Source organism: Rhinatrema bivittatum, chromosome 5 (genome assembly GCF_901001135.1).
Source record: "Rhinatrema bivittatum chromosome 5, aRhiBiv1.1, whole genome shotgun sequence".
Taxonomy (NCBI): domain Eukaryota; kingdom Metazoa; phylum Chordata; class Amphibia; order Gymnophiona; family Rhinatrematidae; genus Rhinatrema; species Rhinatrema bivittatum.
The window spans coordinates 266,254,693-266,281,780 of record NC_042619.1 but is presented as its reverse complement, the minus strand read 5'-3'; the positions used below and the strand labels follow the sequence as shown (position 1 = coordinate 266,281,780).

The window sequence follows — 27,088 nt, the reverse complement described above, 5'->3', positions numbered from 1 at the left end:
CTTTTCGGTTCCGATCGGGAAAACCGTGGTTCCCAGCAGACTCCGCAACAGGGTACTGAAATGGGGACACGATTCTCAGTTCCCTGGGCATCCAGGACGTAAGCGAACACAAGACCTCCTTCAACGATTCTACTGGTGGCCGAGGATGTGCAAAGACATTTGTGCTTATGTAGATTCCTGCCCTGTTTGTGCCCAACATAAGAATCCTGTGGGGAGACTGTGGGGGCAGCTACAACCACTTCCGGCACCGACTAAACCATGGACTCACATCTCCACCGACTTTGTAGTTGATTTACCTGCTTCTGAAGGACATACTGTTATTTGGGTGGTGGTTGATCGATTCTGAAAAATGGCTCATTTTACACCCCTGCCCGCCCTCCCCTCTGCTCCCCGTTTGGCTCAATTATTTATGTTGCATATATTCCGGCTTCATGGTCTACCACTACACATCACATCCCCCTGGCAATACATTCCAGAGTTTAATTGTGCATTGACTGAAAAATAATTTTCTTCGATTAGTTTTAAATGTGCTACATGCTAACTTCATGGAGTGCCCCCTAGTCCTTCTATTATCCGAAACAGTAAATAACTGATTCACATTTACCCATTCTAGACCTCTCATGATTTTAAAGACCTCTATCATATCCCTCTTCAGCCATGTCTTTTCCAAGCTGAACAGCCCTAACCTCTTTAGTCTTTCCTTATAGGGGAGCTGTTCCATCCCCTTTATCATTTTGGTTGCCCTTCTCTGAAACTTCTCCATCGCAACTATTTCTTTTTTGAGATGCAGCGAAAAGAATTGTACACAGTATTCAAGGTGCGGTCTCACCATGGAGTGATATAGAGGCATTATGATATTTTCTGTTTTATTCACCATTCCCGTCCTAATAATTCCTAGCATTCTGCTTGCTTTTTTGACTGCCGCAGCACACTGAGCTGACGATTTCAATGTATTATCCACTATGACGCCTAAATCTGTTTCCTGGGTGATAGCTCCTAATATGGAACCTCACATTGTGTAATTACAGCATAGGTTATTTTTCCCTATATGCATCACCTTGCACTTATCCGCATTAAATTTCATCTGCCATTTGGATGCTCAATTTTCCAGTCTCACAATGTCCTTCTGCAATTTATCAGAATCTGCTTGTGATTTAACTACTCTGAATAATTTTGTATCATCTGTAAATTTGATTACTACACTCTCGTATTCCTTTACAGATCATTTATAAATATATTGAAGGCACGGATCCCAGTACAGATACCTGAGGCACTGCACTGCCCGCCCCCTCCACTGAGAAAATTGTCCATTTAATCCTACTCTCTGTTTCCTGTCTTTTAACCAATTTGCATTCCACAAAAGGACATTGCCACCTATCCCATGACTTTTTACTTTTCTTAGAAGCCTCTCATGAGGAACTTTGTCAATACCTTCTGAAAATCCATACACTACATCTACTGGTTCACCTTTATCTACATGTTTATTAACCCCTTCAAAAACGTGAAGCAGATTTGTGAGGCAAGAATTGCCTTGGGTAAAGCCATGCTGACTTTGTTCCATTAAACCATGTATTTCTATATGTTCTGTGATATTGATCTTTAGAACATTTTCCACTATTTTTCCTGGCACTGAAGTCAGGCTAACTGGTCTGTAGTTTCCGGATCACCCCGAAGCCCTTTTTAAATATTGGTGTCACATTAGCCACTCTCCAGTCTTCAGGTACAATGGATGATTTTAATGATAGGTTACAAATTTTAAGTAATAGATCTGAAATTTAATTTTTGAGTTCCTTCAGAACCCTGGGGCGTATACCATCCAGTCCAGGTAATTTACTACTCTCTGTCAATCGGGCCTACCACATTAAAAATTGCTGTTTAGTAAAACTCTCCCAAACAGGGTCATTCATCAAAATGCGTTATGGCGTTCATGCCTGCGATAGTCCCGGCAAACTTTTGAAAGGAGTGGGATCAGGAAGGGGTTTGGGTGGCATTAATGAAAATGAGGGGCATTATCACATGTTTTTAATGCTGGAAATAACTACACCTTTTTTCGTGGCGTTAAGCTGTGCAATATGCCTGAATTGGCCATAATGCAATTTGGGATAAAAATTGCAAATTGCATTTTGGGGCTTGGTGGGGGGGAGGGGGGAGAGGGAGAGAGAAAGAGAGAGAGAGAGAGAGAGAGAGAGTGCAAACCTCTGGAGAGGCCTTCATAGTATTCAACTATTTATATCACTATAGGAGGGCCAGCTAATAACTCTAAGTGCGGTTTTGGTGGTGGTTTATGGTTTTGGGGCCAGTTTGACAAGCAGAGTGAGACAAACGAACAGCACAGTACACCTCAGTGAAGATTTGACGTCATTTGGAGTGAGGAAAGACTCACAAAGATGAGATTTTTATAATGTTTTCTTGCTATAGTTTGATAGTACCCAGTTATAGAGTCCATCAAGCTACGGCGAGAGAACATTGTAGAAATCTCATCTTTGTGAGACTTTCCTCACTCCAAATGACTTCAAATCTTCACTGAGGTGTCCTGTACTGTTTGTACTGTTTGTATATCTCCCTCTGCATGTCTACCTGGCTCCAAAACCATAAACCACTACCAAAACCTCATCTCAGGTTATAAGCTGGCCCTCCTATATTTATTTATTTATTTATTTATTTAGTGATATAAATAGTTGACCACTAGGAAGGTGTTATAGAGTCTCTCTCTCTTTCTCATGCAGTATTTCTAAAATTATCATAAACATACCCATTTTTCTTACCACAGGCATTATTCATGCAAAATTATAGCATTTTGATGAATCTAAGGGTTAGTTTGTATAAAGTGAATCTGTTTGGATTTTTATATGATTAATTGTTCCTTTTGTATTCTTTTCATTTTGTAGGCACAAAGTCTGGTGATCTTAGTTGTTATGAAGAAGCTAATTCACATACTGATAGGTTCGGAAATTGCGGTTTCCATGATGGCAGTTATGTATTATGTCGTCCTGAGTATGTTACACTTTATTGTAATATTCAATTTTATTATTTTTAAGATAAGAAAGATTCTGAAAAATGAACTTAGTAGGTACAGAAAAGCTGTGATCTGCAAAGCTAATAGCTGTAATAAATCTTACAAGTGTAATAAAGCAATGTTAAAAAGATTTTACATATGCAAGCATGTTTTTACCCACATAAAAATGCCATTTGTAAATTGCCCTTCTTCCCCTTCTCCCCATAAATGTGTTTAAAAGTAATGCTGTATGACCATGGGCATAATTTTACTGTGTCAAAAAAGGGAAGAAGCAGTAAACTATGAATGAGATTTTATTTTGAAATTCCTGTGCTTACTTTACTTTGTGCACTTTGGATCTGCATTCCACCAGATATTCTAATGGAAACTATGTGGAGTTTCTCTTTGAAAATAACATTTGCAGACCCACAGATACAAAGTATAAGATGCTTAGTTCAATAGTTTAAAAATTATCTCCTAAAGTAGTTTATTGAGAATCATCTGTTCAGAGATACATGTAAGCAAATGCACAGATTTCCTGTATTTCCCAAAACACAATTATTTTCTATCTTCTGTTACATTTTTGCAGTGCCATTCAGACTTAACATGTTCCTTAGTATACATAACTGGATTCTCTGTGTTTTCTAGGCATTTTAGATGTGGAAAGATACAATGTGTACATGCAATGATTGCACCAGGATTTGTTGGAAATGGTACCATTATTTACTATACTCCCAAACAAACTATATGCAAAACTATAGATTTCCCACGTCCATTTTCCGTTTTGCACTACGATGTAGCTTGGGTAAAAGACGGCACAGAATGTGGTCGTGATAAGGTAAATAAATTGAATTGGAAATGTTAATGTCCAAACAATTTCAGATTCTGGTTCTTCATATATCATTGTGGACTGATAAGTTTTCTTTACCTTTTTGGGCAGTGAAAACATAGGTGGAAAGAAAGAAAAACAGTGTTACAGTGCATGGCTCTCTTCAGCAATGTGAATTATGTTTGGCGTGTCTCTTCTCAGTCTTTTGGTTTAGATCAAATTTTATTTATTTATTTATTTGTGTTTTTTCTATACCAGCATTCGCAATAGGTATCACATCATGCCGGTTTACAATTAACAAAGGGGTGTTAAAAGAAGATACAATGAAAATATTAAAAGGTGTTAAATTAAAAACGTTGCAGTTTCAATAAAGCAGGGAAATACACAACTAGGAGCAGAAAAGGTGATAGGAAGTTTAACAGAACGAACAAAATTTACAAAATTTTTTGGTATTTGCTAAGTTATGGTGTTTTGCAGTGTTGTTATTTTACCGTATTAAGGTAAAGTCTGAGAGTCTGTTAATGGTGAGTTAAGGCTCTATTAATGGTTAGTTAAGGTTCAGTTGGGGTCTGGAAAGGCTTTTTTAAATAACCACGTTTTGAGTTTTTTTCTGAATGTTGGAAGGCATGGTTCCTGTCGTAGATCAGGTGGAATGGAGTTCCAAAGAGGTGGTCCTGCTGTGGAGACTGAACCATGAGCTGAAGGAGATTGAGGAACTGTACACCCTGCCACTAGATCCCTGTTAGAGAGACAAAAGTATTATGACTAGGGATGTGAATCGTTTTAGGACGATTAAAATTATCGTCCGATAATTTTAATATCGTCTTAAACCGTTATGGAACACAATACAATACAGATTCTAACGATTTATCGTTATAAATCGTTAGAATCGTGAGCCGGCACACTAAAACCCCCTAAAACCCACCCCCGACCCTTTAAATTAAATCCCCCACCCTCCCGAACCCCACCCCCAATAACTTAAATAACCTGCGGGTCCAGCGGCGGTCCGGAACGGGCTCCTGCTCCTGAATCTTGTCGTCTTCAGCCGGCGCCATTTTCCAAAATGGCGCCGAAAAATGGCGGCGGCCATAGACGAAAAAGATTGGACGGCAGGAGGTCCTTCCGGACCCCCGCTGGACTTTTGGCAAGTCTCGTGGGGGTCAGGAGGCCCCCCACAAGCTGGCCAAAAGTTCCTGGAGGTCCAGCGGGGGTCAGGGAGTGATTTCCCGCCGCGAATCGTTTTCGTACGGAAAATGGCGCCGGCAGGAGATCGACTGCAGGAGGTCGTTCAGCGAGGCGCCGGAACCCTCGCTGAACGACCTCCTGCAGTCGATCTCCTGCCGGCGCCATTTTCCGTACGAAAACGATTCGCGGCGGGAAATCGCTCCCTGACCCCCGCTGGACCTCCAGGAACTTTTGGCCAGCTTGTGGGGGGCCTCCTGACCCCCACGAGACTTGCCAAAAGTCCAGCGGGGGTCCGGAAGGACCTCCTGCCGTCCAATCTTTTTCGTCTATGGCCGCCGCCATTTTTCGGCGCCATTTTGGAAAATGGCGCCGGCTGAAGACGACAAGATTCAGGAGCAGGAGCCCGTTCCGGACCGCTGCCATTCCGGACCGCCGCTGGACCCGCAGGTTATTTAAGTTATTGGGGGGGGGGTTCGGGAGGGTGGGGGATTTAATTTAAAGGGTCGGGGGTGGGTTTTAGGGGGTTTAATGTGCCGGTTTTTCGATTTTTCGATTTTTAACGATTTTTAACGATTTTTCACGATATTTTACCCCCCCAAACGGCAACAATACGATTCCCTCCCCCTCCCAGCCGAAATCGATCGTTAAGACGATCGAGGACACGATTCACATCCCTAATTATGACACTGACCAAAGCAAGAGAAGTAAACCTTTTGTTCAAATTAAAATATCTGTAATAAATAAATAAACTAGAAGTTCTACACAGAATTAATGGAGCTTACTTTATTGAATGAGAGCATGTAGATATGGAAAAACATAACTATGTCCTACTCCTCTTTGCCCCCCTGACATCTCATGAAAATTTGATATGGTCAGTTGCAAAACTTAAAGATTACTAGTTGGCATAATTGCATGCACATATTATAGAATATGTAGATCCTCCCTAAAATACTCACTCATGATCTTTGTAGACCCCCCCTGACGTGTCCTGAAAATTTAGTGTGATCGGATGCAAACCTAAAAAGATATTAGGAGGTGATATTTCTGCACATATTCCTTGAATACATGGATCCAATAAAATACATGTCAGAATCCTCATGTCCTCAATGACATCTCCAGAAAGTTTGTATGTATCAGATGAAAAACAAAAAAGTTATTAGTGGCATAATTCCATGCTTGTATTCATAATCATAAGATGTGTGGATCCTCCCAAAAATACCACATCATGATCCTCGTGACCCACTGACATGTCGTAAAAATTTCCTGTAATTTGGATCCAAAACGGACACAAAACAAAAATGTTATTAGTGGACAACAATTATTCACTAGGGATGTGAATCGTTTTTCAACGATTAAAATTATCGTCCGATAATGTTTATATCGTCTTAAATCGTTATAGAACACGATACAATAGAAATTCTAACGATTTATCGTTAAAAATCGTTAAATCGTGTTAGTGCGCACTAACTCGATTTAGTGCGCACTAACTGAAAATGATACAAATAAACACTTTCCAGGTCACTGAAGGTCAGTTAGGAATGAATATGTGTTCCTATTGGCTGGCTGCCCTCTTATCTATTGATGTTACCAAGGTTACCACTGAGGTGATGGTTGGGGGGATGGGAAATGGAACTGGAAACTAACGAACACCAACAGAAAATGAAACAAAGTGTTCACACTTCCCAGGTCAGTAAAGGTCACTTAGGAATGAATATGTATGTATGTATTCCTATTGGCTGGCTGTGCTCTTATCTATTGATGTTACCAAGGCTAATACTGAGGTAATGGTTGGGGGGATGTGAAATGGAAACAGTTGGAAGCTTGACAAAAAAAGTAATGTAATGATCAGCACTCACGTGACTAGAACTTGTTTGTTTATTATTTTTGTTAGCAGGCACCTGAAATGCTAGTGCATGTTGAATTTGCCAATCACTGTGCATTTTAGAAAGGTGGTCCTGGCTGGAACTGTACACAGTTCAAATATATGTAATTGATTGTTGGTAAGTGTATTTTTTAAGTAGCCACACTGGCACAAGTATGTTTACTTTTCCTCCTACTTAACTCACTAGCTCAGCTTTGTAAGAAGGGCTTCTCTGCTTGTGTGTTGTTTTTGTTTGGTGTGAGGAGAGCAGAAACATCAGATCTTTATTCAATCTACTACAGTCATCTCTTACAGTGCCCTATCCCTATTAATACCAGGAGTGTTGTGATCTTCCTGCACACAGTGCCCTAACCCTGATACCAGTCTGAGACAGCTCCCTCCCTGCATTACTAGTGAGAGGCTGGCTTCACAGACAGGGGGGAGCTGCCTGACCCTCACTCCTGACTTCCCCCATGTCCCAGCTAGTGAATGGTGTGTGGGTGAGGGGGGGGGGGGGGGAGGATGGTGAAGTCTGAGACAGCTCCCTCCCTGCATTACTAGTGAGAGGCTGGCTTCACAGACAGGGGGGAGCTGCCTGACCCTCACTCCTGACTTCCCCCATGTCCCAGCTAGTGAATGGTGTGTGGGGGAGGGGGGGGGGGGGAGGATGGTGAAGTCTGAGACAGCTCCCTCCCTGCATTACTAGTGAGAGGCTGGCTTCATAGACAGGGGGGAGCTGCCTGACCCTCACTCCTGACTTCCCCCATGTCCCAGCTAGTGAATGGTGTGTGGGTGAGGGGGGGGGGGGGGGGATGGTGAAGTCTGAGACAGCTCCCTCCCTGCATTACTAGTGAGAGGCTGGCTTCACAGACAGGGGGAGCTGCCTGACCCTCACTCCTCCGGGGTATTGTGATCTTCCTGCACACAGTGCCCTATCCCTGATACCAGGGGTGTTGTGATCTTCCTGCATGCAGTGCCCTATCCCTATTAATACCAGGAGTGTTGTGATCTTCCTGCATGCAGTGCCCTATCCCTATTAATACCAGGAGTGTTGTGATCTTCCTGCATGCAGTGCCCTATCCCTGATACCAGGATGTGTGCAAGAAGATCACAACACCCCCGGTATCAGGAATAGGGCACTGTGTGCAGGAAGATCACAACACCCCCAGTATCAGGAATAGGGCACTGTGTGCAGGAAGATCACAACACCCCTGGTATTAGGGACAGGGCACTGTGTGCAGGAAGATCACAACACTCCTGGTATTAATAGGGATAGGGCACTGTGTGCAGGAAGATCACAATACCCCTGGTATCAGGGTTAGGGCACAAGTTCTAGTCACATTGACTGATCACATTACTTGTTTTGTCAAGCTACCAACTGTTTCCATTTCCCATCCCCCATATACTGTCAGTAGGAAACTTGGTAACATGAATAAATAAGAGGGCAGCCAATAGGAATACATATTCATTCCTAAACTGACCTTAACTGACCTGAAAAGTGTCAAATTGTATCATTTTCAGTTAGTGCGCACTAACTCCCAGTTAGTGCGCACTAACTCCCGTTAGTGCGCACTAACTCGAGTTAGTGCGCACTAATCGGAAAAAACGATTTTTAACGATTTTTTAACTAAAAAATCGTGCCTAAGACGATTTTCTTGCCCTGCCACACGATTTCTATCGTTAAGACGATATGGAAAACGATTCACATCCCTATTATTCACATCCTTATGGAATATGTGGCTTGAAAAAGAATACTTCTGGGATGCCCTGAAAATTTGTTGTGAACAATATACTGAATAGACGCAAAGACAGTGCCCCCACCATTCAGAAAGCAGATTAAAAACAATATTTGTATTTTTAGCCCACCTTTCCAAATAATGCTCAAGGCAGCTTAAAGCATTATTATGCAGGTACAATAAGTCTATGCCCTAAAAAGCTTATAGTCTGTAATTTCAAAGGGATTATGTGCGTAAAAATGGCTTATATGCACATATGTGTAGTGTATGTGCATCTACATGATTATATAAAAGGTTGACAAAGGATGTGCACACAGGGGTAGATTTTTAAAAAAAGCGTGATCGCATACTTTTGTTGGCGCACCAGGCGCAAACAAAAGTACACTGGATTTTATAAGATACGCGCATAGCCGCGCGTATTTTATAAAATCCTGGATCGGCGCGCACAAGGCTGCCGATTTTGGGTAGCCTGCGCGCGCCGAGCCGCGCAGCCTGCCTCCGTTCCCTCCGAGGCCGCTCCGAAATCGGAGCGGCCTCAGAGGGAACGGTTTACGCCTGCTAGAAGCAGACGTGCAGGCGTAAACCTACGCGCGCCAGCGGACTGCTGGCGCGCCGTCATCCGACCCGGGGGCTGGTCCGGAGGCCTCAACCACGCCCCCGGGCCGGCACCACGCCCCCAGTCCCGCCCCCGAAACGCCGCATAGTTTGGCCCCGCCCCCGACACGCCCCCTAAAAAAAACGGGACTTACGCGCGTCCCGGGGCTCTGCGCGCGCTGGCGGCCTATGCAAAATAGGCGCGCCAGCGTGCAAGGCCCTGCTCGTGTAAATCCGCCCGGATTTACGCGAGCAGGGCATTTAAAATCCGCCCGACAAAGTGTGCGTATTTGGGGTATGTCGGGGCAAGATTTGCAACTTTTCATTCTTTGCTTTTTTATAAAGAACGAATGCACAAATGTCATAAGACTGAGCAAACTTTTACTACAGCTATATTATGCGCCAAATTCAAACTTGCATTCTCTTTTTTAATTTACAGGTAAATTTCCAAAAGATGCGCACATATAAAATAGCACGTGCGTGCGTAAAATGGCATATATGTGAGTATATGGTATTTTTAAAACTACTTGTTTAGTTGGAGGAAAAGCTTCAGATGCACATCCTAGGCAACACATGCCTTTGATGTAAAAGACAAACGTACCATGATTAGTAAAAAAAAACCTCTTTCTGATCTTAAAGATAACCATTAAATGCTCATTTTATATTATTTTTTTGTAAATTTTTATTTTGTGGAAAATGCCTTTGTCTTGTGAATTAGACTTGTGATAAACCCCAAACCATTAAAATTGCTACAAAAACTTGTTTTAAAAGGAGGAACTTCCTCTCAACTTATCTCAAATGTAGCAGTAGCCTGCGTTCAGCCTGCATTCAAAGAAGCCATGAATCTGATGCTGTCAGCATTTCACCCCACAATGTGGCATCAGGGATGATGTAGCGAAACCTTTTGGTAATTCTATTAAAAATAAAAGAATGGGGGAGGAAGTTGTTGTGTGACTCGCCCGTGGCAGGCCTGTGACTGGGCCTACTCAGCTCCGGCGCCCGGCTCCCGGACCTGGCCCATCGTCACTTGCAACTGTGGCCAGCCACCTGCGCTCCCGCACTTCCGTATCCTCCTCGGGTGTTCCTGGTTCCTCGGCGGTCCTCCCCAGTGCCGTGGAGAAACGCCGCCGTCCAGCATCCTGCCACTTTCTAGGCATGCGCGCACGTGCATTGCTGGCCTTTAAAGGGGCCGTAGTGGAAAACTAGCCCGCGGCACTGGATGATGACATCATCGGGCCCTGCTATTTAAGGCAGGGCTCGCCACTCGTTTCTTCCCTCCTGACTCCGTTCCAGGTTCCTGTTCCTGACTCTGTTCCTGATTCCTACCTAGCCTTACTTAGACTTACTTCTGGCTTTGACCCCTGCTACATTGGACCATGCTCAAGACTGGTTACGGACCTTGACCCTCGCTACGTTGGAAGACGCTCAGGACCGATTGCTGGCTTTGACCCTTGTTTCGTTGGAACTACGCTCAGGACTGATTATTGGCTGTGTCCCTTGCTTCATTGGAACTACACTCAAGACTGATTACTGGCTTCTAGGGATGTGAATCGTTTTTTGACGATTTAAAATATCGTCAAAAATCGTTTGAGGCGATATACAATAGGAATTCCCCCGATTTATCGTCAAAAATCGTAAATCGGGGGAAGGGGGAGGAGAAGGGGGAGGGCGGGAAAACCGGCACACTAAAACAACCCTAAAACCCACCCCGACCCTGTAAAATAAATCCCCCACCCTCCCGAACCCCCCCCCCCAAATGTCTTAAATTACCTGGGGTCCAGTGGGGGGGTACCGCTGTGATCTTCCACTCTCGGGCCACGGGTGCGTTAATAGAAATGGCGCCGGCGCTACCTTTGCCCTGTCATATGACAGGGCAAAGGTAGCGCCGGCGCCATTTTGATTCCTGCCCCCCGACGTCACAAGCGCAGGAGATCGCTCCCGGACCCCCGCTGGACCCCCAGGGACTTTTGGCCAGCTTGGGGGGGCCTCTTGACCCCCACAAGACTTGCCAAAAGTCCAGTGGGGGTCCGGAAGCGACCTCCTGCACTCGAATCGTATTTGCCGTATTGCAAAATGGCGCCGGCCATACGGCCAGCACCATTTTGCAATACGGCAATATGGCCATACGGCCGGTGCCATTTTGCAATACAAAATGGCGCCGGCCAATACAAAATTCCCGCCCTCCCCCTTCCCTTCCCCTTCCCCCGATTTACGATTTTTGACGATAAATCGGGGGAATTCCTATTGTATATCACCTCAAACGATTTTTGATGACTTCTGCACTCGAATCGTATTTGCTGTATTGCAAAATGGCGCCGGCCATATGGCCAGCGCCATTTTGCAATACGGCAATATGGCCAGACGGCCGGCACCATTTTGCAATACAAAATGGCGTCGGGGTTCCGTCGGTGCCCGGACTGTACACGTACTATGTCCATCACAGATCCACATAGAGTCTGTGTTTTATTTATTTTATTTATTTATTTAAAGGATTTATATACCGGAGGTTCCTGTATAATATACATATCACCCCGGTTTACAAGGAACGGTAACTATCGCTTCATTTAGCGGTTTACATTGAAACTATCGGTTCATCTAGCGGTTTACATTGAACATGTTAAAAAACGGTTTACATTGAACAGGTTAAAAACTAAGTAACAAATACTTAAACATGAAAACAGAAAACTATTGCTTCATATAGCGATTTACATTGAGAGGTTAAACGAAAGTGACAAATTAGAGTATCTTACTAAGCAGCTCATAAACATGCGAGTTAATAAATAAATAGCCTGGTAATATGTTTGTCAACATGAATATATGTATATATGATTATATAAAGTATCCTAAAAATGGTAATATGGAAGTACAATTCAAAAGTTTTATCGCCTCGGTAAGTTATATGCTAGGGGCTTTGAAAGTGCAAATAGACATGGTAAAGTCATTCTTCCTGCTCCTAACTGTAAGGGAATGCTTGTTTGAATAACCATTTTTTTTTTTTAGTTTTTTTTTAGTTTTGTGTTTAGGGAGTGAGCATGATGTCCTGACTTGCACCAAATATGCCCTAATGACACCAAAAGGTCGCAAAGCCAGAATGGAGAAGATAGGACTCCTTTTCCATGCTCACACTCCGACGCCATCGATTGCATCGATGTCATCGGAACCGGCACCGTCGAAGTCTCATCATCGCCGACAGCCTCCCGGTGACCGTCCGCCATCGACGTCTTCACGGCCATCGACTCCTGTCCCTTCCCCCAAAGATCGAGGGGATCCGAAAGAGAAACATCGCCATCGACGTCATAAGTCTCGGACCGTCGAGGAATCGAAGTCATCGACCTCCGTACTGTCCGAGCCTCCTCCGAAGAAGTCTCGACCAGAAGTGGCATCGTCCACTCCTGTCTCGCAGACACCGAGGCAACCCTCACCCCTTCGGGGTTTGGGAGCCGCGATTCCACCGGTGACGGTGGTCCCTCCGGCTCAGCCTCAGCCTCCCTCTCCCATAGAGCCGGGTCTTGTTACCCCAGGTCTCCGGGTAGAACTGGACCGGCTGGTCCAGGAGGCCATCGACAAAGCAATGCTACGGTTCCAGATTCCTCCGGCACCGAGAGTGGAACCGGTCACCGACCCGATTCCAGCAGCACTGGCACCGCTGCTTGCCCAGATGGAAGCGCTTATGACTGCCCTTCCACCGGCAATACCAGGGTCACCGACAGCTTTCTCATCGGGTGGAGAAACACCGTACCGAATTCCCCCTTCGGGGGTAGTTCCATCGGTACTATGTCGTCCCTCGCCACCGATACATTCCTCGGGGGCGATACGCACATCAGCTCCGCCGAGATTTTCGATGACGGCACCGATTCCTTCGATGCTGACACCGATTCCTTCGATGCCGGCACCGGCACCGATGCCGGCACGATACCATCGAGGACATTCTCGATGCCCCCGGCAATTCCTTCGAGTTTCTCGGAGCCTCAACCGGGGCCTTCAGGTATTCAACCTCCTCATGGTCCTACAGGTCAGCAACCTGATCCTTATGACACCTGGGGTGATGATACCTCTACAGACACTGATGATTTGCCTTCACCACCCTCTCCTGCGGAAAGTAGAAAGCGTTCTCCTCCTGAGGACCTCTCTTTCATAAATTTTGTGAAGGAAATGTCGGAGTTGGTCCCTTTTCAGCTTCAATCAGAGCAAGATGACAGGCACCAGATGATGGAGTTGCTCCAATTCTTGGATGCCCCTAAAGTCATCACCTCTATTCCAATTCATCAGGTTTTTCTGGACCTTCTAAAAAAGAATTGGGAATCTCCTGGATCTGTTGCTCCAGTAAACAAAAAAGTTGACTCTACCTATCTTGTACAGTCAGCACCTGGCTTTCAGAAACCACAACTAGACCATCACTCTGTTGTGGTATAATCAGCTCAAAAGAAAGCTAAAAGAATAAAGCCACATTCTTCCATACCTCCTACTAAGGAAAATAAATTCCTAGATAGTATAGGAGCCATGCTGATTTCCAGAATAGCCTCTTATCAATTATATATGACCCAATACAATAGGGTCATCCTTAAACAGATACAGGAGTACTCAGAAACCTTACCAGAACAGTTCCAGCCGCAACTTCAATCCCTACTAAATAAGAGGTTTGAAGTTGGGAAGCATGAGATAAGAACAGCTTATGACATCTTTGATGCTTCCACCAGACTTTCTGCCACAGCCATCTCCGCCAGACGCTGGGCTTGGCTTAAGTTGTCTGACCTTCGCCCGGAAGTTCAGGACAGGCTCTCTGACTTGCCCTGTCTAGGGGATAATTTGTTTGGTGAACAAATTCAACAAATTGTTGCTGAATTGAAGGATCATCATGAGACACTTAAACAGCTCTCATCCATTCCTTCTGACTTATCTTCTAAACAGCTGTTTAAGAAGGACCCAAAAAAGTCATTCTTCCGTCCACGGAAGTATTATCCGCCACTAGCCAAGTCTAGGTCTGCGAGGCCTTACCATACATCTCAGCCTCGCCAGTCTCGAAAACAAAAGCCCGCAGCAGCTCCACAACCTGGCCCTGCATCGGGTTTTTGACTTTCAATTAGAGAGCAGATGCCACATCCCTCTTCCAACCATACCAGTAGGAGGTCGGTTAAGCCACTTTCTAGAAAAATGGCATCATATCACCACAGATCAATGGGTGATAGCGATAATTGCACAGGGTTACCACCTCAACTTCCTGACTCTTCCTTCGGACTCCCCACCCCTACAAGCGTGGAGACTCACCGATCACTCTGTTCTTCTAGAGCAGGAAGTTTCCCTTCTCCTACAGTCAAACGCTATAGAACCCGTTCCTCCCTCACAACAAGGACTAGGGTTCTATTCCAGGTACTTTCTGATCCCAAAAAAGTCAGGAGGACTTCGACCAATCCTGGACCTACGGGCCCTCAACAAGTACCTTCACAGAGAGAAGTTCAAGATGGTAACCCTGGGTTCGCTTCTCCCTCTGCTGCAAAGGGGGGACTGGCTATGCTCTCTAGACCTAAAAGACGCCTATACTCACATTGCGATAACTCAACCTCATCGCAAATACCTCCGTTTTTTAGTAGGCTGAAATCACTATCAATACCGAGTGCTCCCTTTCGGCCTGGCATCCGCACCACGAGTTTTCACCAAATGCCTCGTGGTGGTTGCAGCTTTTCTCAGGAAGGAAGGTGTCCACATCTACCCCTACCTGGACGATTGGTTAATCAGGGCCCCAACCCAGCAAATCGCTCGGTCCTCCCTGACCCTGACAATTCAAACTCTGCTTTCTCTAGGGTTTCTTGTCAATTACGAGAAGTCCTACTTAGTCCCATCTCAAACCTTATCCTTCATTGGGGCAGACTTGGACACCTTACAGGCAAAAGCCTTCCTTCCTCATCAACGAGTCCAAATCCTTGTGTCCCTAGCTTGCCAGTTGCAGTCTCAACGCACAGCAACAGCTCGCCAATTCCTCATTCTGCTGGGACACATGGCCTCCTCAGTTCATGTGACTCCCATGGCCCGCCTGGCCATGAGAGTCATGCAATGGACTCTGAGATCACAATGGATCCAAGCTGTTCAGCCTCTGTCCTCCATTGTTCGCATCACCGATGCACTCCGTCTGTCTCTTGCCTGGTGGACAAATCAATCCAACCTCCTACAGGGCTTGCCTTTTCACCTACCAGATCCTCAAATAATTCTCACAACCGATGCTTCCAACGTCGGTTGGGGAGCCCATGTAAACAATTTACAAACCCAAGGATTCTGGTCTCCAGAGGAAGCCAAACACCAGATAAACTTCCTGGAACTTCGAGCAATCCGATACGCTCTCAGGACTTTTCAAGATTGCCTATCGACCCATGTAATCTTGATTCAGATGGACAACCAGGTGGCCATGTGGTACATAAACAAGCAGGGGGGCACAGGTTCCTTCCTTCTGTGTCAGGAAGCTGCGCAGATTTGGGCAGAAGCCCTCTCCTGCTCCATGTACCTCAGGGCCACCTACTTGCCGGAGTAGACAATGTATTGGCAGACCAGCTGAGCCGTGTCTTCCACCCACACGAGTGGTCACTCAATCCCTTGGTAGCGACCTCTCTGTTTCACAAATGGGGTTATCCCCACATAGACCTCTTTGCATCCCCTCAGAACCACAAAGTAGACAATTACTGCTCTCTCATTCGGAGCCCGAACTCTCGGCCCAGGGATGCATTCTCCCTCAAGTGGACAACTGGTCTGTTTTACGCATTCCCTCCACTTCCTCTTCTGTTGAAGACTCTCGTGAAGCTACGTCAGGACAAGGGAACCATGATCCTGATAGCACCACACTGGCCACGCCAAGTGTGGTTTCCCATACTCCAGGATCTCTCCATCCGCAGGCACATTCCTCTGGGAAAGGACCCGGATCTGATCACTCAAAACGATGGATGCCTCCTCCATCCCAACCTCCAAGCCTTGTCCCTGACGGCATGGATGTTGAAAGGTTAGTCCTTCAGCCATTTAACCTTTCAGATTCAGTTTCTCAAGTCCTGATAGCTTCACGAAAGCCTTCCACAAGAAAATCTTATTCCTACAAATGGAAAAGGTATACATCATGGTGCACTTCTCAGTCCCTTGATCCCCTTTCCTGTCCAATTTCTAAATTCTTGGACTATCTCTGGCATCTATCAGAATCAGGTCTAAAGACCTCTTCCATTAGAATGCATGTCAGTGCGGTAGCCGCCTTCCATAAAAGTATCGGGGGTGTCCCTATTTCAGTACAACCCCATGTAACACGCTTTCTTAAAGGATTGCTCCATTTGAAGCCACCTTTACGTCCTCCGGCCCCATCTTGGGACCTTAATCTGGTTCTTGGTCACCTTATGAAACCACCTTTCGAACCTCTTCACTCCTGTGACCTAAAATATCTCACATGGAAAGTGTTATTCCTTTTGGCTATCACTTCAGCTCGCAGGGTTAGTGAATTACAGGCCCTAGTTACCTAACCGCCTTACACTAAACTCCTGCAGGACCAGGCGGTACTCCGCACTCACCCTAAATTCTTACCCAAGGTAGTTTTGGAGTTTCATATTAATCAATCCATCATACTACCTATCTTCTTTCCTAGGCCCCACTCCAACTCCGGGGCAGACTCTGCATACTCTCGACTGTAAACGTGCTCTAGCTTTCTATCTAGACCGTACAGTTGCCCACAGGAAGAGCACTCAATTATTCGTCTCTTTCCATCCTAACAAGTTAGGGCAGCCTGTGGGTAAGCAGGCACTTTCCTCCTGGTTGGCGGACTGCATCTCCTTTTGCTATCAGCAAGCTGGCATTCCTTTCGAAGACCGTGTTAAAGCACACTCTGTGAGGGCCATGGCGACTTCAGTAGCACACCTTCGATCGGTGCCGCTTCCTGACATCTGCAAGGCTGCCATCTGGAGTTCCCTCCATACATTTGCAGCCCATTATTGCCTGGACAAAGCCGGAAGACAGGATTCCATCTTCGGCCAGTCTGTCTTGCGTAACCTTTTTCCAGCATGATATACCAACACCCTTCCACCTTCCCGGTAGGGTGCGATGCCCTCTACCAAATTCCACCCCAGTTGTTGTGCCTGTTGCACGCCGTTGGGTGCATTTGGTGCATGTTCGGACATCCTCAGCTCGGTACTCACCCATTTGTGAGGACAACCATCCTGCTTGTCCTGTGAGAAAGCAAATGTTGCTTACCTGATGTAACAGGTGTTCTCACAGGTCAGCAGGATGTTAGTCCTCACGAAACCCGCCCGCCACCCCGCGGTGTTGGGTTCGTTTTTTCTTAATTTATTTTTTGGCACTGCCTGTAGCTTTGAAACAAGACTGAAGGGAGACCCCTGCTGGCTGCAGGGTTAGTGCCGTGCTGGGCATGCCCAGTAGGGGCCAGTCAAAGTTCCTGAAACTTTGACAGAAGTTTTCCGTGGTTGGGCTCCATCCTCGATGTCACCCATTTGTGAGGACTAACATCCTGCTGTCCTGTGAGAACACCTGTTACATCAGCTAAGCAACATTTGCTTTCCTCATGATAACAAAACAAAAATTGGTGGATTTCCATCATTTCTCATACCAGAAATCAGACTCAAACCAGGAGCCTGCTTTCCCCAAGATGGCAAGAGCAAAAGAAGAAGCGGCTGAAGGGGAGGCGGAGAGTTACCTTACCGTGACTGACACTGACTTCCCCACTCATGTCGAATTGAGTACCTGGTTCTGGGGCGGATTTTAAAACGAGCGTGAACAGCCTACTTTTGTTTGCGCTCCAGGCGCAAACAAAAGTACGCTGGATTTTAGTAGATACGCGCGGAGCCGCGCGTATCCACTAAAATCCTGGATCGGCGCGCGCAAGGCTATGAATTTTGTATAGCCGGCGCGCGCCGAGCCGCGCAGCCTACCCCGTTCCCTCCAAGGCCGCTCCGAAATCGGAGCGGCCTCGGAGGGAACTTTCCTTTGCCCTCCCCTCACCTTCCCCTCCCTTCCCCTACCTAACCCACCCGCCCGGCCCTGTCTAAACCCCCCCTTACCTTTGTCGGGGGATTTACGCCTCCCGGAGGGAGGCGTAAATCCCCACGCGCCAGCGGGCCTCCTGCGCGCCGGGCCGCGACCTGGGGGCGGGTACGGAGGGCGCGGCCACGCCCCCGGGCCATAGCCATGCCCCCGTACCCGCCCCCAAAACGCTGCCGACACGCCCCCGAAACACCGCGATGACCGGGCCCGCCCCCCCGACATGCCCCCGACACGCCCCCCTCCGAGAACCCCGGGACTTACGCGAGTCCCGGGGCTCTGCGCGCGCCGGGAGGCCTATGTAAAATAGGCTTCCCGGCGCGCAGGGCCCTGCTCGCGTAAATCCGCCCGGTTTTGGGCGGATTTACGCGAGCAGGGCTCTGAAAATCCGCCCCTCTGTGAACTGCAAAAGGATCTTAAATCCTTCAAGCAAGATATGCTAGACCTTATGGGTGAGCTAAAGATGGACATGATGGATCTTGTGAGGTGTGTAGATGAGATGGAGGTTCATGTGGACTCATAAGTTGAAGAAATCGCCCAACTCCATGCAGATCATAAAGCACTACAGACTGAGCATTACAGCTTGTCAGATAAGTTAGAGGACATTGAGAATCACTCCAGATGCAACAACATGCAATTCTGGGGGTGCCGGAGACCTCTGAGTCCAATATTGCACAGAAGTAGTGACACAAATCTGCAAAAGCATTTTAGCCTCAGCAACTCCTTCTGATGCATGCCAAGCTGTTAAAATTAAAATAGGTAGAGCGCATCGATTTTTGGGGCCAAGGACAGATAATAAACCATGCAACATTATGGTTCACTTCTACAATTTTACCAACAAATATAAGATCTCTAACCTAGTGTGACAGCAAGCCACGTGGAGCTGGAATGATCATGAAATAGCAATATTCGCAGATCTCTCATGTTATGGTTCCTGGCCGCGCTTACCCGCGACCAGGCCCCCCTACCTTCCTCATGCTGCCGGCACAGGGTCCCGATCAGCCAGCAGCACATGGGCCGCGGCACGATGGCCTCCGGATGTCGAGGAGCAGCATCAGGGAAGACGCGGCAAACCCCGCCTCTTAAAGGGGCAGCAGCGCAAAGACCAGGCCGGCCCCGGAAGATGACATCATCAGCCAGGGAGATTTAAACCTCTCCCTGAAGACAGGAAGATGCCTTTGCAACAAGGTTCCAGTGGTTACTTGTTTGTTTTCTTCTGGATTCCCTGTCTTCTGGCTTGACTCGGATTGGATTTGGACTTTGCTGCTTGCTGCCTGCCTTGGACCTTTGCCTGGAGATTGGACTTTGTTGTTTGCTGCCTGCCTCGGACCCCTCGCCTGGAACTCAGACTTTGTTGCTTGCCGCCTGCCTTGGACACCTCGCCTGGAACTCGAACTTTGTGGCTTGCCGCCTGCCTCGGACACCTCGCCTGGACCTCGGACTTTGTTGCTTGCCGCCTGCCTCGGACACCTTGCCTGGAATCTTTCTTCACTGAGCTACAGTACATTTCCACCTTCTGGAGACGAGCACACCTTGGCACTGCTGGTGGGTATCATCCCTCGTCCCGGACCAAGGATCCACTCCCATAACATCTCACTTGTGACCTTATGCAAGCACCAAGAGTTCAGGTTATTGACAGCGCAATTGCACAAAGAAAATATAAAATACCGTGGCTATACCCTTTTGGGATCCTATTTACTACACAAGGAGTGACTCATAGAATTAAAACTAAGGAGATATTTCAGGAAATGGGACTCCCTCCAATAGCAGTCCCCTCAGGGAAAAATCTACCTAATAAGCAGAAAGAAGATATTCGCTGGTGGCAGAGGGTTGGAAAGGGGGGTCTACGACTCCACAGAAACTCTGACAACTCCTCAGCTCACAAGGACAACCCCTGATTGTTTGACCTCTGCAATGGAAACCATATTGTCTCCAGTATAACTGCCTTTGGAGGCTTGCGAGCTGAGGGCAAAGACTTAATAAGCACCTAAGATATATCTTTATTATTCTGCATTTCTCTTACACTAGCTGACTTTACAATTGCTTTTTATAAGTTCTGCTGGGGGGCAGGGCTCTGATGGATTGTTGGTATTTCCTCCTGTTTAGTATTTAGATCTGAACCCCAAAGGGCAAATCATCTGAGGGTGGGTTTGGGAAGAGGGGAAGGGAAATAGGGAATAAACTTCAATATGGCCAGATTGAGGGGTAGGACTCAAGGCGTACTGTTTAGATATTATTTCTCTGCAGCTTTATAAAAGTCCACTCATTCACATGAGTGCATACCATTATTGTTAAAAAGGGCAATTTATACAGCAGTTATGTTTACCCTAGATTACCAATGGCTATGACTCATAAACTTTTCTCTTTAAACATGAAAGTTCTCAACTTGGGTCGCAAGTGAAGCCTCCTATTTGAGGACATGATTAATATGCATGTCACAAGTTTTATTAGATGTTCTTTGTATATCAGTTGTTCTGTATGCATTTCACCTTGTATGACTCTTGTTCTGTCTTTAATAAAAATTGTTTATTATAAAAAAATAAAAGAATGGTTGTGAGAGTTTACTTTTTCCGTCGACAAGCAGGGCATTTAGCCATGCATAGTGGGTGGAGTCATCCTCGATGTCACGGAGGCGGAGCTTTCTCTCTAAGCTCGAAGAGCTTTGAAGTGCGTATGAGCACCACTTCCCGCGCTTCTTGAGCCTGCCTCAGTTTTTGTTTTCTGTGACTCTACACGGACGTGTGTGATCTCTCTCTCGCCTCAGAAAATGACTACTACAATCAAAAACAGAAGAAAAATGCCGAAAAGCCCCAGATTCAAATACTGCACATGTGGTAAGATCATGTCGGTGACCGACGGGCATAATTACTGTTATTTATGCCTCGGTCCCAACCATGATCAAACCACATGCAGGGACTGTGGACACATGTCCCCGCGGGCTAGGAGACAAAGAGCAGAAAAAATGGAGAGGCTCCGACAACCTTCTGCCCCCTCTCCAGCGTCTGCAAGATCGACTAAGTCCTCCCCGGGTAAGCCAAAACCCTGGCAAGAGACCAGTCGACGTGCGCATTTGGCTTCGGAGAGCCGTGCATTGCAAGCTGCGTCGTCCATCGCGCAGAAGGCGTCAAGCGTCACGTCGGATATGACGCACCACGGGAAAAAGCTGCGTCTAGTCAATCCCATTCGATGCATGCATCGACAACATTAACAGCGTTGAAGGCCTTGAAGCTTCACGACACACTGGATTCTTCTACGATGCATTCCGACGCAAGCCATAAATCGATGACACATCACGACGTGCTTCGAAAGGCTATGACGCATCATGAAGCATCTTTAAATATTATGACGCATTTACCATCTAGTCATCAGAAAAGTTCCTCAGAACTCCAAAAACCGAACCTGGACATGCCTGACAGACCACGGAGGTTAAGTTAAAAAACAAAACATTTTCTTAAGCCTTCTAAGCAGCATTCAACATCCCTGCTAGAAGGGGCACACACTCTTTCCTCGGTATTCTCAGACATCATAATTGATGAATCAACTGGGGACTGGAACTCTTCACCGGAGATAATTTCTTCTCAGTCTCCAGATCCAAAAAAGAGACCTCCATCTCAATCTCCGTTGCCAAGGACACTGGCCAAGCGACTCAAAAAGTCAATAAAGCCATCTGACTTCTCTTCTCATCCAACGGCTGAAGAAACAATGTCTCATATATCCTCTCTATAGTTTCTTCAAAGGCTTACCTCCAAATCTAGATAATTCTCCCACATGATCCTCTAGATCCTGCATCACCTGCTTCCTCACCACCAAATCTACCATCTCTGACACATACCCATTCTCCTGTGTCATCCACTCATACCGTCTCTCCTCAAACATCACCGGGAAGTTTGACGGGTATTCCTTCGGACCCTCCACAGGAGCTCCCTCAACCAACATTTATTTATTTATTTATTTATTTATTTTTGGTTTTTATATACCGGAAGTTCCTGTATACAATACATATCACTCCAGTTCACAGGTAACAAGATAACTATCGCCGGGATGGCGGTTTACATGGAACATATCAAACGATTAATCTATTAAAGAGTAAAATACAACTAGGATCAACTTAAAAACATATAAATAAGGCAAATGAACTTTACATTATTGTTGTAATAACAGGAGGGTTATTGCTCTTCTTGCACTTAGCTCTCAGGGAAGGCTTGAAGGAAGAGCCAAGTTTTGAGTTTAACTTTAAAAGTAGAATGGCACGGCTCAAGGCGGAGCTCTGGTGGTAGAGAGTTCCAGAGAGACGGGCCCGCTGTGGATAGTGCGCGTTTCCTCAGGGAGGATTTTGCAGGTTGGGTGACCATTCTGTTCTGGTATGCCCTTCTACTTGGCCTTTTAGAAGTGTGTAGTTGAAGCTGGAAGGTTAAGTTGAGTGGAGAGATGTTATGTAGGGCCTTATGAATCATCATGCTGTTTTTGAATTGTATCCTGTATTTAATGGGAAGCCAGTGGAGATTCTGGAGGATCGGGGTGATATGGTCCTTTTTTTTTGGCGTTGGTGAGAATTCTTGCAGTGGCATTCAGGACCATCTGGAGGGGGTTTGGTGGTGCAAGCGGGAAGGCCCAGCAGAAGTGAATTGCAGTAGTCTAATTTTGGGAGAATGATGGCTTGGAGTACTGTGCGGAAATCCCTGTAGAGTAAAAGTGGCTTAAGTTTCTTTAAAACTTGTAGTTTAAAGAAGCATTCTTTTGTAGTGTTATTTACGAATTTGTTGAGGCTGAGTCTGTTGTGTAGGCGTACACCCAGATCTCTGACTTGAGGTGAGGTGGTGTGTCCTGAGGTGTCTGGAGGATTGCTGGAGGTGGGCGAGGCAGCTTGTTCCAGAGCTATTATAAGGATTTCCGTTTTGTTGGTGTTTAGGACCAGGTTGAGGCTGGCTAGTAGATCGTTGATTGTTGAGAGGCATTTATTCCAGTAAGCCATGGTTTTATGTATAGTATCCGTTATGGGGATGAGAATACATCCCCCCCCCCCCCCGATCTTACTTATGCTAAGTTCTTAGAGAAGCTGGGGGCAGCTCTCAACATAGATACTCGCAAGATCCCAAACCCACGGTCAGAAGTAATGGGACTTCTACAGATGTCTGATGTACCATCTGAGCCTACTGCTCTTCCTCCACAAAAAATTTTAGAAGGCCTCATGGATAAAGCGTGGGATACCCCGCTAATTCTTCCCCCAGTATCCAGGAAACTGTATTTAAAATATAGAATGCAGAAAACTAGGGATGTGAATCAGGCTTCGGACGATTGAAAATATTGTTGATATTTTAAAAATCGTCAGAAATCGGGGGCTCCCCCAAAACGATAGGAAAACCCCATGATATTGTTCGTGGGGGTTCTCTTATCGTTTTGGGGGAGGGCAGGAAAAACGGCACACACTATGGAATTGTGGGGTATTTGAACGCTTAAGTAGTATGGTGTTTTCTGTAGAGATGTGAACTGGAACCGGAATCGGTTCGGATTCCGGTTCGGATTCATATCGTGGGGTTTTTTTCGTCCGGCCCGATCGCGGTTTTGTTTATTGGCTGCGCCCGAGCCGATAAACTAAAAACCCACCCCGACCCTTTAAAACTAATCCCTTAGCTTCCCCCACCCTCCTGACCCCCCAAAAACATTTTGCAGGTACCTGGTGGTCCAGTGGGGGTCCTGGGAGCGATCTCCCACTCCCGGGCCATCGGCTGCCACTAATCAAAATGGCGCTGATGGCCCTTTGCCCTTACCATGTGACAGGGTATCCGTGCCATTGGCCGGCCCCTGTCACATGGAGGGAGCACTGGATGGCCGGCGCCATCTTTAAAAATGGTGCGGGCCATCCAGTGCTCCCTCCATGTGACAGGGGCCGGCCAATGGCACGGATATCCTGTCACATGGTAAGGGCAAAGGCCATCGGCGCCATTTTGATTAGTGGCAGCTGACGGCCCGGGAGCGGGAGATCGCTCCCAGGACCCCACTGGACCACCAGGTACCTGCAAAATGTTTTTGGGGGGTCAGGAGGGTGGGGGAAGCTAAGGGATTAGTTTTAAAGGGTCGGGGTGGGTTTTTAGTTTATCGGCTCAGGCGCAGCCAATAAACAAAATCGCGATCGGGCCGGACGAAAAAAACCCCACGATGTGAATCCGAACCGGAATCCGAACCTATTCCGGTTCCAGTTCACATCTCTACAGAAAACACCATACTACTTAAGCGTTCAAATACCCCACAATTCCATAGTGGTCGAATCAGCACTAAAAAGGGCAAAGAAGAACAGGCTCTTCTCAAATATGCCTCCTGGCAGGGACAACAAATTATTGGAAGATTTTGCCAAGAAAATTTATCAAAATTCAATGTTAAATTCCCGTATAAACCATCATCAATTTTATATCATCCAATATTTGTTTAGCTGCACGCAAAAGCTGCAACCCCTGCTTCACACCTCACAAGGAGACTCATCCTTACCTCAGTCTTTTTTAGATCTACAAGAAGGTTTACGTCATTTGTTATGCACTTCCAATGAGGCCTTCGATACTTCGGCACGCTCGTCGGCAACAGCAGTTTCAGTTAGGCGCATGGCGTGGCTGTGAGCCAGCAGTATATGAGATGATGTGCGCGACCATCTGGCGAATTTACCATGTAGACCAGACAACCTATTTGGAGACAAACTTCAAGAAACGGTCTCTTTGATTAAAGAACAAAACATCGCAGTGCAGTCTTTGACGGCGCCTTTTGATACACCATCTATATCTAGGAGTTTCCTTCCTCAATTCAAGAGAGGTTATTACTACCATAGGCCATACCGGTACTATCAACCATATCAACCCTCCTATAAATCACAGCCCTATCAACAGCAGTGGTCTCAACATCAACAACAAAGACAAAGACCAAGACAGAGAGACCCCAGAGGCCACAAAAACCTCAGGCTACTCAACAGCAACCTAAACAATCTTTCTAATTTCACCTGCCACGATAACGGTTTCTATAGGAGGAAGGCATCTCAGTTCCATTGTTCCATTCCCACTGGTCCCTTGTCACAATGGACTAATGAGTCTTGAGCATTATAGTGCATGGATATCATCTACGTTTCAACTCAATACCAGCGCTTCCTCACAGTGTTCGCCCCAAAACTCCGATGATTCAGATTCCACCACTCCTACAAGAAGTTTCTCTACTTCTTCAACAGAAGGCAATCCAGCTGGTACCTTCCAATCATCGGGATCATGGTTTCTATTCCCAATATTTCCTCATTCCCAAAAAATCAGGAGGCTTTTATCCTATTTTGGACCTTCGTGCGCTCAACAAATACCTTGTGAAAGAGAGATTCAAAATGACCTCTCTCAAGACAGTCCTTCCTTTCCTTCAGTCGAACAATTGGATGTGTTCACTCGATCTAAAGGATGCTTACACTCATATTCCGATTCACAACCATTGTTGGCGATACCTCTGTTTTCAAGTTGCAAATCAACATTATCAATAACAAATACTTCCCTTTGGCCTCTCCTCAGCTCCAAGAGTCTTCACAAAATGCCTTGCTGTTGTTGTGGCTCACATACGCAAACAGGGCATAAATATTTTTCCTTATTTAGACGACTGACTGATCATATCTCACGATCCCCAGTTGCTACAGACTCACATAGAGAGTACACTCCTCTGTCTCCACAACCTCAGATGGATAATAAACTGAAAAATCTCAGCTCTATCCAACCCAGAACATTCAATTCATAGGGGCTATAATCAACACCCCACTTTCCAGAGTGTTTCTGCCTCCAGAAAGGATCCAAACCTTAAGATCCCTGGCTCAAACTCTATTACGCCGGAAGAGGGTTCCAGCTCATCAACTTATGGTGCTTTTGGGCTACATGGCCTCGGCAATACATGTTGTTCGAAATACTCAACTCCATATCAGACGCTTCCAGTGGGCCCTCAAATCTCAATGGAACCAACTCACTCAACCAATGTCTCACATAGTACAGATTATGAGCTCCATGAAAAAGGATATCTGATGGTGGCTTCAACCATGTCTTAGAGGAAGGAAGTCCATTTCAACTCCTCCCTCATCAGCTCATTCTCACCACAGATGCTTCAACAAAGGGTTGGGGAGCGCATCTCCTTCATCTACAGACTCAGGGACTTTGGTCCGCGGACGGGCAGCACTTGCAAATAAATTTGTTAGAACTCAGAGCAATAAAAAATTCCCTGCTAGCATTTCAAACATGGATACACGGGAAGTCTCTGATGATTCATACAGACAATCAGGTAGCGATGTTTTACATAAACAAACAAGGCAGGTCCAGTTCCCAGATTCTTTGCAAAGAAGCGGTTCAAATCTGGGAGTGGGCGGAATGCCACCACATCTTCCTTCAAGCATCCTATCTCCCAGGCCTCGCAAATACCAAAGCGGACAGACTCAGCAGAATTTTCCATCCACACGAGTGGTCGCTCAGTCCAACCAAGGCAAACAAAATCTTCGAGTTCTGGGGAACTCCAGACATAGAGCTCTTTGCAACGGAAGAAAATCGGAAGTTAAAACAACTCTGCTCCCTCCTTCCCAGCAAGTACAGAACATCACAGGATGCGTTCTTGATTCCCTGGAACAAGGGTCTACTGTACGCTTTTCCTCCAGTTCAGCTAATCTCAAGGACAATCCAGAAATGTATAGTGGATGCAGTGGACTTAATCCTCATAGCACCCACGTGGCCCAGACAGCCATGGTATGCATATCTTCTCCGTCTATCTGTTCGGGCCCCAATTCTACTGCCAAAGGACCCGACCCTCCTCTCCCAAAACCAAGGAGCCTTGATCCATCCAATGCAAGCCTCCCTTCATTTGATGGCATGGAGATTGATCGGCAAGTA

At 46.3% G+C, this 27,088-nt stretch overlaps 1 protein-coding gene across 1 annotated transcript in view; it reads left to right on the top strand.

The window, feature by feature from the left end:
* The window catches only part of LOC115092722 (disintegrin and metalloproteinase domain-containing protein 9-like), a 268,135-nt gene that overhangs the window by 100,537 nt on the left and 140,510 nt on the right, over positions 1-27,088 (top strand). The window contains exons 2-3 of the mRNA XM_029603966.1: positions 2,889-2,994; positions 3,644-3,833. Of these exons, the coding sequence (XP_029459826.1) occupies positions 2,889-2,994; positions 3,644-3,833 (296 nt within the window). The remainder of the gene's footprint in view (positions 1-2,888; positions 2,995-3,643; positions 3,834-27,088) is intronic.